Source organism: Carcharodon carcharias, chromosome 3, assembly GCF_017639515.1.
Source record: "Carcharodon carcharias isolate sCarCar2 chromosome 3, sCarCar2.pri, whole genome shotgun sequence".
NCBI lineage: Eukaryota > Metazoa > Chordata > Chondrichthyes > Lamniformes > Lamnidae > Carcharodon > Carcharodon carcharias.
In genome coordinates this window covers 69,209,517-69,226,747 of record NC_054469.1, presented here as the reverse complement: position 1 = coordinate 69,226,747, position 17,231 = coordinate 69,209,517, and the positions used below count along the sequence as shown (strand labels likewise).

The window sequence follows — 17,231 nt, the reverse complement described above, 5'->3', positions numbered from 1 at the left end:
GGACAAATGGCCAACTCCTGCTCCTAGGTCCTATGTTCCAATGTAAATTGAATTTAAATAAACCTGTACTGTCATTCAAGATAATTTTGATAGCAAACTGACTTCATATTGCCCCTTTTGTAGCTCAGTGTTTAGATTACCAGTGTCAGCTCTGGATAACAAGTATTCAACAGTTATTTCATAAACATTTAGGAAAGAATAATGTTATTTCATAATGTAGGTTAATGTATTAAATTTTCTGGTATAACAGATCATTTCTGGATTCATTTATTTGCTCAGATTTTAGCAGCCGATGAACAAAAATCCACAGTGTCAATGGAGGGCAGAAGGTTGAAATTGTATTGCAGAAGAATTTTAATGGGATCCCTTGTGGTGAACAAACTGTTTGCTTTGTGCAGTCATTTCCATTCTATAAATAACATAGGAAGTCCAAGGAATTAATTGACACCAGAATAATTGGCCTTTTTCTTCCAAAACAAATTTCCCCATTAGCAAACTGACTGCTTCCTGGCCTCTCAACTGTGATTCCGTGGTTACGTACTGATGTACCAAACTTTAGCTCGGGCCTGTAGTGAGTAGCTGATCTCACCTGAAGCTCCAATGGAATGCTGCTCTGTTGGTTCGTCTTTGTATTATGATACAGAACAAGGTTTAAAAATGGCCAGTTTAATTGTTTTGAATCTTTAAGTTTGGCCACCAGGTGAGCAGAAAGTTTGCTTCCAGAATCAAATAGCCAGCTATCATTCACTAATCAGATTCATGTATGAAAATTGCCCATTTGTAGAAGGTATTAATTAAGAAGCTACTATGGAATCATACCCTATAATATCAAAAGAGGAGATGCAACAAAAGATTTTGATAGCACACTCACGTTTTAATTAAGGATGGTAAGCGGGCTCCCAAGGCTGGATGGTCAGTAGTAGACCCTTGAGCACAGAACGGTAGCCCCATTGTCAAAGGTGGGCACTGCTGATGTAGGTAAGAAAGAGAGGGCACATCAAAATTGAGGCACCGTCTAAAAGTTCCTAAAATATACTCAATAAAAGCTGGCCACAGCTGCAGGAGTGCCATTGTGCAGGGGAAATCCCTCCAGTGGGTGGCTTGTGGCCATTTACTGATCACGGAATGGAGGGGGTGGCCGGCTGTGATTGTCCTCCTACCGACTGGAAAATTCCAGGCTATGGCAGAGGGCCCTTTAATAGGCTCTTTAATAGGCTTAACTACCTGCTGCTTGTTGGCCATTTTACCCCTGAACTGGCATGTTCCAAAATGGCCCAGAGGCAGAAAGAGCTGGCCGTGTCGGGAAATTGGGGACAAGCCTGTCTCAGGCCGAGTTCCCTTTGGAAATCCAAAATTCTGCCCATATGCTAGATGTAATTATTCTTAAAAACAATTTTTAAAAAGGAAGAGGGAAATTATGAATTAAGTTTTAAATTCGTAAGCAGTTGTAACTGCCCTTTAACCTCAGTAGTTTATAAGTAACTACAGTAACCTGGATTTGCCTTTTTCAAACAATGTTAAAAGCAGAGGTTAACTTATAAATATTAGAACTACAATCCAAACTATGGATTGTGTATGAATGATGCCAAAGAGAATGTCATTTTCTAATAAAATAATGATCCATTGCTCCATTTTAAAAAAACAAGCTGTGGAAAAATGCAATTGAAATAAATATAAATAACGTAACAGGTCAGAGGCTAGGAATTCAGTGGAGAGTAACTCACCTCCTGACTCCCCAAAGCCTGTCCACCATCTACAAAGCACAAGTCAGGAGTGTGATGGTCAGGAGGATGAGTGCAGCTCAAGAGGCTTGACACCGTCCAGGACAAAGCAGTCCATTTGATTGGCATCCCATCCACAAACATTCACTCCCTCCACCACCGACGCACAGTGGCAGCAGTGTGTACCATCTATAAGATGCACAGCAAGAATTTACCAAAGCTCCTTAGGCAGCATGTGCCAAATCTACGACCACTACCATCTAGAAGGACAAGGGTGGCAGATACATGGGAACACCACCACCTGGACGCTCCCCTCCAAGTCACTCACCATCCTGACTTAGAAGTATATTGCCGTTCCTTCACTGTCGTTGGGTCAAAATCCTGGAAATCCCTCCCTAACGGCACTGTGGGTGTATTTCTCACAATTCTATATTTGTTCACTGTTGCAATCATTAGCTTATTCTTTGAAGATTTCTAAACATCTGATTGTTTAAATAGTTTTTGTTTGACTTTTGTGAAACACACAAATTGTATGTGATGCCTGCACAAATTAAATTAAGAAAGCTGCTGCAAACTTGGCCAGCATCAGGAACACTAACAGGTCGGTCCGAAGCACTGGCTCTCTTTAATGGAACTGCTCTGAGATGCATTTAATCTACTTCCCCATTGCTGTTCCTTCACTGTTGCTGGGTCAATATCCTGGAACTCCCTTCCTAACAGCACTATGGGTGTACCTATACCACATGGACTGCAGTGGTTCAAGAAGGCAGCTCACCACCACCTTCTCAATGGCAACTAGAGATGGGCAATAAATGTTGGCCTAGCCAGCGACGCCCACAACCCATGAATGAACTTTTTTAAAAATCTAGTCTTTTTATTTAGCAATGAAAATCCTCATTGCTTGTATTCCATACTGTGACTCATATTCCCTTCGATGCACTTCTCCTTTCTTCTAGAAGATGGATTTTAGTGAAATGAGTCAAACTGTAAATCAACAAATTTATTTTACTTGTTATATATGAACAAGCAGAACATAGTTTACATCAAGTTTTAATTTATGTGTAATGATCCTCATAACTGAAAATAACACAGCGTGTCACATCATGCCTGTTAGTGGGCTAAATTAATTTTACTAACTGACTAAATTCCCAAAGCTAATTAGTCCTACCCCCAAGAAGAGGCATTTTTCTCTCTCTTTGGGACTTACCCAACATTTATTGCCCATCTCTAGTTGCCCTTGAAAAGATGGTGGTGTGCTGCCTTCTTGAACTGTTGCAGTCCATGTGGTGTTGATACACCCACAGTGCTGTTAGAGAGGGAGTTCCAGCATTTTGACCCAGCGACAGTGATGGAATAGCGATATATTTCTAAGACAGGATGGTGAGTGGCTTGGAGGGGAATTCCAGCTGGTGGTGTTCCCATCTACCTGCTGCCCTTGTCCTTCTAGATGGTAGTGATCATGGGTTTGGAAGGTGCTGCCTAAAGAGCCATGGTGAATTCCTGCAGTGCATCTTGTAGATGGTACACACTGCTGCTACTGTGTGTCAGTGGTAGAGGGAGGGAATATTTGTGGATGTGGTGCCAATCAAGCGGGCTGCTTTGTCCTTGATAGTGTTAAGCCTCTTGAGTGTTACTGGAGCTGCACTCTTCCTCCTGACCATAACACTCCTGATTTGTGCCTTGTAGATGGTGGACAGGCTTTGGGGAGTCAGGAGATGAGTTACTCGCCACAGAATTCCTAGCCTCTGACCTGCTCTTGTAGCAACAGTATTTATATTTATTTTAATTGCATTTTTCATATATCTGCAGACTGTGTCCTAAACTGTCTCGAAGCCAAAGACTTGGAGCAGGATATTTGTTTTTTGGTCAAGTCCCCAATGTCCTGACCCTGCATTGCAACAACACCTGAGAATGGCCAATCAATGGCCAGTGTACTGTTCAATTAAGGGGGTTGGGTGGATTCCTGAGGCTGGAAGACCAGTAGGAGGCCCTCCAGCACTAAGGGTGGTGGCCTCATTGTCAGAGCTGGGAACTGCTGACATCGGTAAGAGAGAGTGAGAGAAAGAGCGCCCCAAGATGGCAACACCCCTGAAGACTTTTTATATCACTGTATTGTTACAGTGTAGTAGGAGGCCATTCAACCCATCGAGTCTGCGCTGGCTCTCTGAAAGAGCATTCCACCTAGTCCCATTAGTCTGCCTTACCCTCGTAACTGGGCACATTCTCTCTTTTCAGGTAGCAATTCAATTCCCTTTCGATTACCTCGGTTGAACCTCACCCCACCACCTTCCTTGGGGCAGAATTCTCCGGTCGGCAAGTGGGGGCGAAGCCTGCTTGCCGACATATAAAATGAAGCGCGGTAATGTCGGGCGGGCGTCCCAATGTCACCATGCGTCATTTAGCTTTCCAGTTCGGTGGGCACCGCCCGCCGAACTGTCAAAGGCCTATTAAGGCCATTTAAATAGTAATTAATTCAATTAGCTGAGCTGCCTGTCCAACCTTATGGTTGGCGGACAAGCGAAGAGCCCAGGTGATGTTCGCATTTTTCATGAAACCTCATCCACGGGCGGAATGAGGTTTCATGAAGTGTTTTAAAAGTCAATAAAAAAGTTAAAATATAATTCATTCACATGTCCCAGCTCATGTGACAGTGTCACATGAGGGGATATGTTTTAAAAGTTTTTATTTCCCTTTATTGAAATTTACACGTCAAACCGATCTCCCTGAGGCACCTCCGTGCCTCAAGGAGATCTCTGCGCTCTTTTTAGTGCGCGTGTGTGAAAGAGTGTGGGGAACGATTCAGAATTGTCCCCCACCCACACAGGGAGCACACAGCACTTCCGGGTGAGCTTCACACTGGGCAGGCCTTAATTGGTCCACCCACATAAAATGGCGGTGTGTCCCTGTTTGGGGGCGCCATTTGGGTTTGCACACGCCCGCGCACAACCCCTCTGGCGGGGGTAAAATTCAGTCCAGGAAGTTTGTTCCAGATTCCAACCATCCCCTGGGTGAAAAATTTTTTCCTCACATCACATTTACTTCTTTTGCCAATTACTTTGAATCTGTGCCCTCTACTTCTTGATGTTCTCTTGAGTGGGAACAGTTTCTCACTATTTACCATGTCCATACTCCTCAGGATCTTGAATACCTCTATCAAGTCCCCTCTCAGCCACCTTTTCTCCAAAGAAAACAGTCCCAACCTCTCCATTCTATCCTCATGGCTACAGTTCTTTATCCCTGGAATCATTCTTGTGAATCTCCTGTGTTGTCTCCAATGCCTTCACATCCTCCCTCAAGTATGGCACCCAGAACTGGATGCAGTACTCCAGATGAAGCCTAACTAGTTTCTTATACAAGTTCAACATGATCTCCTTACCCTTCTACTCAATGCCCCTATTAATAAAGCCTAAGATACTATATGCTTTATTAACTGCTCTCTCAACATGCCCTACCATCTTCAATGACCTATGTATGTATACATTGAGGTCCCTCTGTTCCTGCACCTCCTTTAGAGGCTCTCCCTTTATTTTATAGTGTCTCACCGTATTTTTCCTGCCAAAATGAATGACATCACACTTCTCTGCAACTTTTCCAATTTTCGTATCATATGCAAATTTTGAAGTTATGCCCTGCACACCACAGTCATTAATATATATCAGGGAGAGCAAGGGTCCCAACACTGACCCCTGTGGAACTCCACTACAAACCTTTCTCCAATCTGAAAAACAACCATTTATCACTACTCTGTTTCCTATCACTCAGCCAATTTCTTATCCAAGTGTCGACTTTCCCTTTTATTCCATGAGCTAGAATTTTGCTCACAAGTCTGTTGCATGGCACTGTATCAAATGCCTTTTGGAAACTCATATTAACAGATTTTCCCTTATCAACCTTCTCAAAAAGCTCCAGTAAGTTAGTTAAACATGATTTTTGCTTAATAAATCTGTGCTGGCTTTTCTTAATCATCCTGCACTTGTCTTAGTGATGATTGAATTTATCCCATACTATAGTTTCCATAATAAAGATGAGAGTTATGTTGGCCAGAATGGAATGCTCTTCCAGAGAGCCAGTGAAAACTTGATGGGCCAAATGGCCTCTTCCTGCACTGTAAAGATACTGTGATTCATGGGGGTCTGTGCGGTCATAACTGTGTCCATCTTGCAGTCACAACCACCTTGGTGGGGAGGCATGAGGGGGTGTGTTTAAAAAAAATGTTATTTTGAGTACTGGTCCCCCAGTCTGCTAACAGGTGCTTGACTCCAGGCTTTAACTGGGATTTGGCCATTGTGGGGGATCCTGACTACCACCTGGAAAATTCCAATTGGTGTCACTACCCAGTGCCCTTAAAATGCTGTTTAAGGGCATTATCCTGCTGCTGGTGTTCGACATATAGAGGGCCCTACCAGTGGAAAAGGCCACCATGTGCGAAGAACCCCCTGCCCTCCACACTGATCCCTCATGTCACTAGGGTCTGCCTGCTTGGCCCTGGTGAGGCAGTCCCACTTCCCTTGGTTCTGGGGCCTTGATGGCTGCTCCTCCTCTGCAGTACCAACAGTGACCACTGCTCCACAGTGGTGCTGCCACTGAAGAGATATCAGGCTCTGATTGGCCAAGAGCTCTTGGAGATGGATTTATGTCATGAAGGTCCAAGGAACCCCAGTGGCAGGCAATCAAGTGCCTGTCCAGGTTTAAATATCACCGGGGCTCCAGAATGGCCTTGGCGGGGCTGAAGGCCACCATTAATTTCAGTCCACTGGGTGGAAAATCCTGCTGTAAACCCATACACTACCATTCCCAATATCTTTGAGTGCAAAAGAAAAGGCTGAAGCCAGAAGTGCCAAATGAATGATCCATCTTGGCTTCCTCTGGAGGTGCCAGCATCACGGATGCCCATCTCTAGTCAATTTAATTCACTTCTCATGATATCAAGAAATGGCTGAAGACATTGAAGGCATGGACGCTGCAAAGGCTATGGGCCCTGACAATCAAAGGCAATAATACCGAAGACTTCTGGGCTAGAACTAGCTGTGCCCTTAGCCAAGCTGTTCCAGTACAGTTACAAAATTGGCATCTACCCAGCAATGTGGAAAATTGCCCAGGTATGTCCTGTACACAAAAAGCAGGATAAATCCAACCTGGGCAATTACTGCACTTGATGATTAGCAAAGTAATAGAAGGTGTAATTGACAGTGCTATCAAGCAGTACTTACTTAGCAATAACTTGCTCAATGACTCAGTTTGGGTTCTGCCAGGGCCACTCAACTCCTGACCTCATTACAGCTTTGATCCAAACATGGACAAAAGAGCTGAACTCCAGAGTTGAGGTGAGAGTGACTGCCCTTGACATCAAGGCAGCATTTGACCGAGTGTGGCATCAAGGAGCCCTGGCAAAACTGGAGTCAATGGGAATCAGGGAAGATGCTCCACTGATTGGAGTCATACCTAGCACAAAGGAAGATGGTTGTAGTTGTTGGAGGTCAGTCATCTCAGTTCCAGGACACCACTGTAAGAGTTCCTCAGGGTAGTGTCCTTGGCCCAACCATCTTCAGCTGCTTCATCAATGACCTTCCTTCCATCTTAAAGTCAGAAGTGGGGATGTTTGCTGATTGCACAAATGTTCAACATTAACTCAGATACTGAAACAGTCCATATCCATATGCAGCAAGACCTGGACAACATTCAGGTTTGGGCTGACAAGTGGCAAGTAACATTCATACCACACAAGTATCAGGAAATAACCAACTCCAACAAGAGAGAACCTAACCACCTCCCCTTGACATTCAATGGCATTACCACTGCTGAATCCCCCTCTATCAGCATCCTGGGGTTACTATTAACCAGAAGTTAAACCGGACCAACCTCATAAATACTCCAGCAACAAGAGCAGGTCAGAGGCTGTGATTTTGCAGCAAGTAACTCAACTTCTGACTCCCCAAAACCTGCCCACCATCTTCGAGGCTCAAATCAGGAGTGTGATGCAATACTCCACTTGCTTGGATGAGTGGAGCTCTAACAACACTTAAAAAGCTTGACACCATCCAGGACAAAGCAGCCATTTGATTGGCACCCCATCCACCACCTTAAACATTCACTTCCTCAACCGACGAACAGTAGCAGCAGTGTGGACCAGCAGCAAGATGCACTGCAGCAACTTGCAAAGGCTCCTTCCAAACCAGCAACCTCTACCACTTTGAAGGACAAGGGGAGCAAATGCATGGGAAAACCATGTGCAAGTTCCCCTCCAAGCCACACACCATCCTAACAAAATCCTGGAGCTCCCTTCCTAACAGCTCTGTGGGTGTACCTACACCACCTGTTCTGCAGTGGTTCAGTAAGGCAGCTCAGCACCACCTTCTCATAGGCAATTACAGATGGGCAATAGGTGCTGGTCTGGACAGCGATGCTAACGCCTCATGAAAGAATTTTTAAAAATCTGATACTTTATGCTGCACCATTTGGATATCTGTGAATACATGGTGGTTTCACTACTTCTTGGCTTTTAGCTGGAAAACTTACAAACCACCTAAAAGACTAATGAATTAATGGATTGCATTGTGTAAGAACTTAGTTTGAGATACGGGTTATCAATGCAAGTATTGTCAGCGGCTGAGACAAAATTCTCGTTTTTGTGTTGCATCAAATTAGCAATAGACTAAAAATGTACAATCTCAGACTGGAAGGATCCCTTAGTGAAACAAAAAAAGGCAGCTATTTTGTTGTGGTATGTGAATTGGCTGTGGCTGTGTTTTTTTTAGTCAACTGAGTCTTTAAAAGAATTTGACACTATTTACGTTTTTGTCAATGGCAAATTGAGGGTGAGTTTGAATCCTGGGCTCAGATACATTTGAAAGTGAATGAAGATTAATCAAAATAATTTCACTTGAGATTCATGACAGCCGTTTAGTTTCACCTCATCTGGAATGATTAAGAAACATTGTTTGCATTGGTTTTTTGCCTTTAGATAGAAGATACTTGAAACAATCTGTGCTAACATCTGAAGTCTGGATATTCAAGCTGCATTTATGTTGTGAATGGTAGATCTTTATGACAAACATTTGTGATATGATGCACATTACATATGTTTATGGTTCATTTATGTTTTTTTAATTTTGGACACAGGCCAGGTGATTACTGCTGGTATCTTTGAAATTTTAAATGGAAATGACTTCAGAGATTTGCAACGGAGAGTGAATGGAGAACAGCAGACTGGAGTGGCTCCTGCTGATTACGATGACAACTACCTAGGTGAGACTTGCTCAATGACTTATAAAAACACACAATAAACAGAACCAAGCACATTATAAGAGCTCCTCGGAAGGCTAAATTCAAAGATTATGTTACTGAGAATATAATGAGAGTAGAACTCAGAAGGGGTCATTCAGCCCTTGAAGCTCCCTCTAATTAGCCTTGATGGATCCATCCTGTTTCAGCATAAAACCTGTTTTCTTCCATTCCCTCATTAACCTGTGTTCAGTTTATTTGTTCCATGTAAAGAATTTTCAAGAATCTAACTTTTGTTGGTTTAGGGGGAGAAAGAAAAAAAAGTAGAAGTAGACGTAAAAGCTCAACCATGATCTTATTGAATCACAGAGCCAGCTCCATGGGGCTATATGGTCTACTCCTGCTCCTGTTTCTTGTATTCTTATAATTGTACAGAATGATTTTTATAATAACATATTGAGCTTTCTCAGTCTTCCATGGTTCAGTGATTTGATGGAATGTCCAAATTACCTTTAGGAACAGAGTAGGCCAATTAACCCCATGAACCTGTTCTACCATTCAATGAGATTATGGTTGATCTGTGCCTTGCCCCATATCTCTCATTGTCCTTGGTTAACAAAAATCTATTAATCTCAGATTTAAAAGTGGAAAATGCTACCGCCCTTTGTGTGTAGAAGTTTCCTAATTTTACTCCCAAGAACTCTAGATTTTAGACAATGTGCCCTAGTCCTAGATTCCTCAACCAGTAGAAATACTTTCTTTCTATCGACCCTATCTCCTCTCCTTTAATATCTTAAACTTTGATCAAATCATTCTGTAATATTCAAAATTCCAGGGAATACAGTTCTAGTATGTGTAATCTCTCATTGTAATTTAATCCTTGGAGCCCAGGTATTATTCCAGTATATCTATGCTGCACTCTCTCCAAGGCCAGTATACCCTGCCTAAGGTGTAATGCCCAGAAATGTTCACAGTAATCCAGGGATGATATTTCATGGAGGTGATGGATTCTCCTGGGGAGAGTTCCCCATCCCCTCTTTCCAGGAAGATCCGCCACCACATTAAGTGCCAATTAGCCATTTAAATGGGCAGCAACAGGCCTGAGATTAAGTACTGTGGGAGGGGAAAGTCCCGCCCATGGAGAACGCCTGGCCAATCATAGGCTGGCAGCTTACATTGCTCAGCAGTGTCACCAGGAGGCAGTGGCTGCTGTCAGTAATGCAGTAAACCCTGGACCCAGGATCGCAGATGAACCCAGGCCACAGGTGAGTGACAGCAGGAGTGGAATTGGGGGTAGGGGCACAGTCGTGGGTTGCGGGTCATGGGGTGCCAGCAGCTAGGGCAGGGGGGTTGCTCTCAATGGGTGAGTACCAGCAGCAGCAGGATGAGGCCATTAAGTGGGCAGTTGGGTTCAAATTGGCGGTGTGGCAGGAAGGCTGCCCGCAGGACATCCGGCACGGACTTAACTGGGATAGAGGTGGGAAGGTGGCGGGGTCCCCACCCACCACCTTCCTGCATGATTAAATGCCCCCATGCCGCCAAACTTGCCATGGGGGAGGGTATTATATTCTGTCACAAATGTGGTCTAATTAGGGTTTTATGGGGCTGTTCCACAAATTTGCTGTATTAAAGGTGAGCTTTCCATTAGCCTTTTTGATTAATTTTTGTACATGTTCATAACATTTTAATGAGGTGGTGGCATAATGGTATTTGTAATCTAGAAACCCAGGGTAATGCCCTGGGTACTCAGGTTTGAAACCCACCATGGCAGATGGTGAAATTTGAATTCGATAAAAACCTGGAATTAAAAGTCTGATGGTGACCATGTAACCATTGTCGATTGGTGGAAAAACCCATCTGGTTCACTAATGTCCTTTAGGGAAGGAAATCTGCCTACTTACCTGGTCTGGCCTACAGATTGCTCCATTAATGTGGTTGACTTTTACATACCCTTTGAAGTGGCCTAGCAAGCCACTCAGTTGTATCAAACCGCTAAAAAGTCAATAATAAGGAATGAAACCAGACGGACCACCCAGCATCGACCTAGGCTCCAGAAATGACAATGGCAAACAGTGTCCTGTTGTCCTTGCAAAGTCCTCATTACTTACATCTGGACTTTTGTGTCAAAATTGGGAGAGCTGTCTTACAGATGAGTCAAGCAACAGTCTGACATAGTCATACTCATGGAATCATAGCTTACAGATAACGTCCTAGACACTGCCATCACCATCACTGGCTACATCCTGTCCCACCAGCAGGACAGACCCAGCAGAGGTGGTGGCACAGTGGTATACAGTCAGGAGGGAGTTGCCCTGGGAGTCCTTGACAGCGGTTCTGGACCCCATGGAATCTCATGACATCTGGTCAAACATGGGCAAGCAAACCTCCTGCTGATTACCAAGTACTGCACCCCCCATACCCACCCCCTCAGCTGATGTATCAGCACTCCTCCATGTTGAACGCCACCTGGAGGAAGCACTGAGGAATGCAAGGATGTAGAATGTACTCCGGGTGGGGAACTTCAATGTCCATCACCAAGAGTGGCTAGATAGCACCACTACTGACTGAGCTGGCCAAGTCCCAGATGACTTAATTGCGAGACTGGGTCTGCTGCAGGCAATGATGGAACTAACAAGAAGGAAAAACATATTTGACCTCATCCTCACCAACTTGTCTACCACAGATGCAAATGTCCATGATAGTATTTGTAGGAGTGACCACCACTTATGGAGACAAAGTCCTGTCTTCACATTGAGGATACCCTCCGTCATGTTGTGTGGCACTGCCATCATGCTAAATGGGATAGATTTTGAACAGATCTAGCAATTCAAGACTGGACATCCATGAGGTGCTGTAGGACATCATCAGCAGCAGAATTGTACTCTAACACAATCTGTAACATCATGGCCCGGCATATCCCCCACTCTACCATTACCATCAAGTTGGAGGATCAGAATCACAGAATCACACATGCAGAAGAGGCCCTTTGGCCCATCGAATGTGCACCGACACGTGAGAAACACCTGACCTACCAACCTAATCCCATTTACCAGCACTTGGCCCATAGCCTTGAATGTTATGATGGACCAAGTGCTCTTCCAGGTACTTTTTAAAGGATGTGAGGCAACCCGCCTCCACCACCCTCCCAGGCACTGCATTCCAGACTGTCACCACCCTCTGGGTAAAAAGATTTTCCTCACATCCCCCCTAAACCTCCTGCCCCTCACCTTGAATTTGTGTCCCCTGGTGACTGACCCTTCAACTAAGGGAAACAGCTGCTCCCTATCCACCCTGTCCATGCACCTCATAATCTTGTACACCTCGATCAGGTCGCCCCTCAGTCTTCTCTGCTCCAACAAAAACAATCCAGGTCTATCCAACCTCTCTTCATAACTTAAATGTTTCATCCTAGGCAACATCCTGGTGAATCTTCTCTGCACCCCCTCCAGTGCAATCACATCTTTCCTATAATGCTATAATGTGGCAACCAGAACAGCACAAAGTACTCCAGCTGTGGCCTCACAAAAGTTCCATACAACTCCAACATGATCCCTCTACTTTTGTAACCTATGCCTCGATTGATGAAGGCAAGTGTCCCATTTGCCTTTTTCACCACTCCACTAACATGCCCCTCCATCTTCAGAGATCTATGGACAGACACGCCAAGGTCCCTTTGTTCCTCAGAACTTCTTAGTGTCATGCTGTTCACTGAATGCTTCCTTGTCAAATTCCTCCTTCCAAAGTGTATCACCTCACACTTTTCAGGGTTAAATTCCATCTGCCACTTACTTGCCCATTTGACCATCCCGTCTATATCTTCCTGTAGCCCAAGACACTCAACCTCACTGTTAACCACCTGGCCAATATTTGTGTCATCCGCAACTTACTAATCCTACCCCCCACATAGTCATCTATGTCATTTATATAAATGACGAATAATAGGGGACCCAGCACATACATGGCTCATCCTCACCAACCTGTCCAACACAGATGCATATGTTCATGATAGTGTTGGTAGGAGTGACCACCCCTTGTGGAGACAAAGTCCTGTCTTCACATTGAGGATACCCTCCATCATGTTGTGCAGCACCACCACCGTGCTAAATGGGATAGATTTCTAACAGATTTAGCAACTCAAGACTGGACATGCATGAGGTGCGGCACTGAACACAGGCTTCCAGTCACTAAAGCAGCTTTGTGTCGTCACCCTCTGTCTCCTACAACTAAGCCAATTTTAAATCCACCTTATCAAATTACCCTGTATCCCTTGTGCCTTCACCTTCTTTATAACTCTCCCATGTGGGACCTTGTCAAAGGCTTTGCTGAAATCCATATAGATTATATCAAATGCACTACCCTCATCTACACACCTGGTCACCTCCTCAAAAAATTCAATCGAATTTGTCAGGCATGACGTCCCTCTGACAAAGCCATGCTGACTATCCCTGATCAAGCCTTGCCTCTCCAAGTGGAGATAGATGCTCTCCTTCAGAATTTTCTCCAATAGTTTCCCTACCACTGACGTGAGACTCACTGGCCTGTAATTCCCTGGCTTCTCTCTACAACCCTTCTAAATAGTGGAACCACATCAGCTGTTCTCCAGTCCTCTGGCACCTCCCCCGTGGCCAGAGAGGAATTAAAAATTTGGGTCAGAGCTCCTGCGATATCCTCCCTTGCCTCTCTCAGCTGAGACACAAATCATTCCATCCTGGAGATTTGTCCACTTTTAAGCCTGCCAACGCCTCCAATACCTTTCACTCCCTATATCATTTGCTCAAGAACCTCGCAGTCTCTCTCCCTGAGTTTGATACCTTCTCCTCATTCTCTTGGGTGAAGATGGAAGTATTCGTTCAACACTCTACCGATGTCCTCTGGTTCCACCCATTGATTGTCCCCTTGGTCCCTAATGGGCCCTACTCTTTCCCTGGTTATCCTCTCCCCATTGATATACTTATAGAATATCTTGGGATTTTCCCTACTTTTCCCAGCCAGAGCTTTCTCATATCCCCTCTTTGCTCTCCTAATTGCTTTCTTAAGTTCCACCCTGGACTTTATGTTCTCCACTAATGCTTCCATTGATTTACTTCCCTTGTACCTTTCTTTTCCTCCTCATCGTATCCTGAATCTCTCTGGTCATCCATGGTTCTCTGGGCTTGTTACTCCTTCCTAGGGGGAACATGTTGAGCCTGTATCCTCCCCACTTTCCTTTTGAACACCACCCACTGCTCTGTTGATTTCCCCACAAGTAGCTGTTCTCAGTCTACCTTGGCCAGATCCTGCCATATTTTAATAAAATCCACTCTCCCCCAATCCAAAACATTTTTTGCAACTTGTCTATTTCTTTATCCATAACAAGTTTAAATTGTACCATGTTGTGGTCACTATCACTAAAATGCTCCCTTCACCACCATCTCAGCCACCTGTCCGGCTTCATTCCCCAGAATTAGGTCCAGCACTGCACCTTGTTGGACCCTCTACATATTGACCTAAAAAGTTCTCCTGTACACATTTCAAGAAATCCACTCCATCCAAGGCCTTAACACAATGTCTATCCCAATTAATGTTGGGAAAGTTGAAATCACCTAATATAATTACCCTATTGTTATTGTCTTTACACATCTCCGCCAATTGTGCACATATTTGCTCCTCAATTTCCCGCTGACTTTCTGGGGGTCTATAATAAACACCTAACAATGTGGCTGCCCCTTTTTTATTCCTAAGCTCTACCCACAAAGCTTCATTTGATGCCCCTTCCAAGATATCATCTCTCCTTACTGCTGATCAACCCTGGTTCAATGAAAAGTGCAGGAGGGGCATGCCAGGGGCAGCACTAGGCATACATAAAAATGAGGTGTCAACATGAGGTGAAGCTACAACACAGGATCATTGACATGCCAAATAGCAGCATATGATAAACAGAGCTAAGTGATCCCACAATCAATGGATCAGATTCAAGCTTTGCAGTCCTGTCACATCCAGCCGTGAATGGCCGTGGACAATTAAACAACTCACTGCAGCAGAAGGCTCCACAGTCTTAAGACAATTTGATTCACTCCATATGATATCAAGAAATGGCTGAAGACACTGGATACTGCAAAGGCTATGGGCCCTGACAATATTCTGGCAATAGTATTTAAGTCGTGTACTCCAGAACTTGTCACGCCCCTAGCCAAGCTATTCCAGTGCAGCTACAATACTGGCATCTATCCAACAATGTGGAAAATTGCTCAGTTATGTCCTGTACGCAAAAAGCAGGACAAATCCAACAGAGCCAATTACCACCCCGTCAGTCTACTCTTGATCATCAGCAAAGTGGTGGAAGATATGAAGATATCATCAACAGTGCTACCAAGCGACACTTTCTTAGCAATAACCTGCTCACTGACATTCAGTTTGGGATCCGCCAGGGTCACTCCAGTCCTGACCTCATTACAGCCTTGGTTCAAACATGGACAAAAGAGCTGAATTCTCAAGGTGAGGTGAGAGTGACTGCCCTTGACATCAAGGCGTTATTTTACCAAGTGTGGCATCAAGGAGCCCTAGCAAAACTGGAGACAACGGGGATCAGAGGGACAATTCTACCATACCTACCATAAAGGAAGATGGTTGTGGTTATTGGAGGCCAATCATCTCAGTTCCAGGGCATCACTGCAGGGTAGTGTCCACAGCCCAACCATCTTCAGTTGCTTCACTGATGACCTTCCTTCCAGCATAATACAGAAGTGGGGATGTTCACTGATGATTGCACAATGTTCACCTTTCACAACTCCTCAGATACTGAACCAGTCCATATCCAAATGCAGCAGAACCTGGACAATATCCAGGCTTGGGCAGACAAGTGGCAAGTAACATTTGCGCCACACAAATGCCAGGCAATGACCAACTACAACAGGAGAGAATCTAACCATCACACCTTGACATTCAATGGCATTACCATCGCTGATTCCCCCACAATCAACATCCTGGGGGTTAGCGTTGACCAGAAGCTGAACTGGACTAGCCGTAAAAGTACTGTGGCTACAAGAGCAGGTCAGAGGCTAGGAATCCGGTGATGAGTAACTCACCTTCTGACTCCTCAGTCCACCATCTACAAGGCACAAGTCAGGTGTGTGATGGAATACTCTACACTTGCCTCTAAATGCAGCTTCAATAACACTCAAGAAGCTTGACACCATCCAGGACAAAGCAGCCCGTTTGATTGGAACCCCATCCATAAACATTCACTCCGTCCACCACCGATGCACAGTGGCAGCAGTGTGGACTACCTACAAGATGCATTCACAAAACCTCCTTAGATAGCACCTTCCAAACCCATGACTACTGCCATCTAGGATAAGGGCAGCAGATGCATGGGCACACCACCACCTAGAAGTTCCCCTCCAAGCCACATACTTGGAAATGTATCGCCGTTCCTTCACTTGCACTGGATCAAAATTGTGGAACTCCCTTCCTAATAGCACTGTGGGTGTACCTACACAACATGGACTGCAGCGATTCAAGAAGGCAACTCCTCATCACCTTCTCTAGGGAAACAAGGGATGGGAAATAAATGATGGCCCAGCCAGCAAAGCCCACATATCATGAACGGATAATAAAAGAAAAGAACTCTCAGGTCTCTTTGGACGTCCACTGTTTGTAACTTTTCACCATTTGGATCATACTGTTCTATCTTATTAGGTCAAAAATGGGTGAACTCACATTTGCCTATTTTTGAAATCCACTTGCTCATTCAATAACCTATTAATATCTCCTTGTAATTTTATGCTTCCATCTACATTGTTTACAATGCTAAAACAGAATTATCTGGAAAAACTCAGCAGGTCTGGCAGCATCGGCGGAGAAGAAAAGAGTTGACGTTTCGAGTCCTCATGACCCTTCGACAGAACTTGAGTTCGAGTCCAAGAAAGAGTTGAAATATAAGCTGTTTTAAGGTGTGTGTGTGGGGGGCGGAGAGATAGAGAGAGAGAGGTGGGGGGGGGGTTTGGTTGTAGGGACAAACAAGCAGTGATAGAAGCAGATCATCAAAAGATGTCAACGACAATAGTACAATAGAACACATAGGTGTTAGAGTTAAAGTTGGTGATATTATCTAAACGAATGTGCTAATTAAGAATGGATGGTAGGGCACTCAAGGTATAGCTCTAGTGGGGTTTTTTTTTATAATGGAAATAGGTGGGAAAAGGAAAATCTTTATAATTTATTGGAAAAAAAAGGAAGGGGGAAACAGAAAGGGGGTGGGGATGGGGGAGGGAGCTCACGACCTAAAGTTGTTGAATTCAATATTCAGTC

At 44.4% G+C, this 17,231-nt stretch overlaps 1 protein-coding gene and 1 long non-coding RNA gene across 2 annotated transcripts in view; one reads left to right on the top strand and one right to left on the bottom strand.

The window, feature by feature from the left end:
• The window catches only part of itga8 (integrin, alpha 8), a 291,418-nt gene that overhangs the window by 33,913 nt on the left and 240,274 nt on the right, over positions 1–17,231 (top strand). The window contains exon 7 of the mRNA XM_041183667.1: positions 8,841–8,966. Within this exon, the coding sequence (XP_041039601.1) occupies positions 8,841–8,966 (126 nt within the window). The remainder of the gene's footprint in view (positions 1–8,840; positions 8,967–17,231) is intronic.
• LOC121275881 overlaps positions 1–17,231 on the bottom strand; it is a 111,858-nt gene that overhangs the window by 33,957 nt on the left and 60,670 nt on the right. The gene's annotated exons all lie outside the window — the stretch shown is intronic.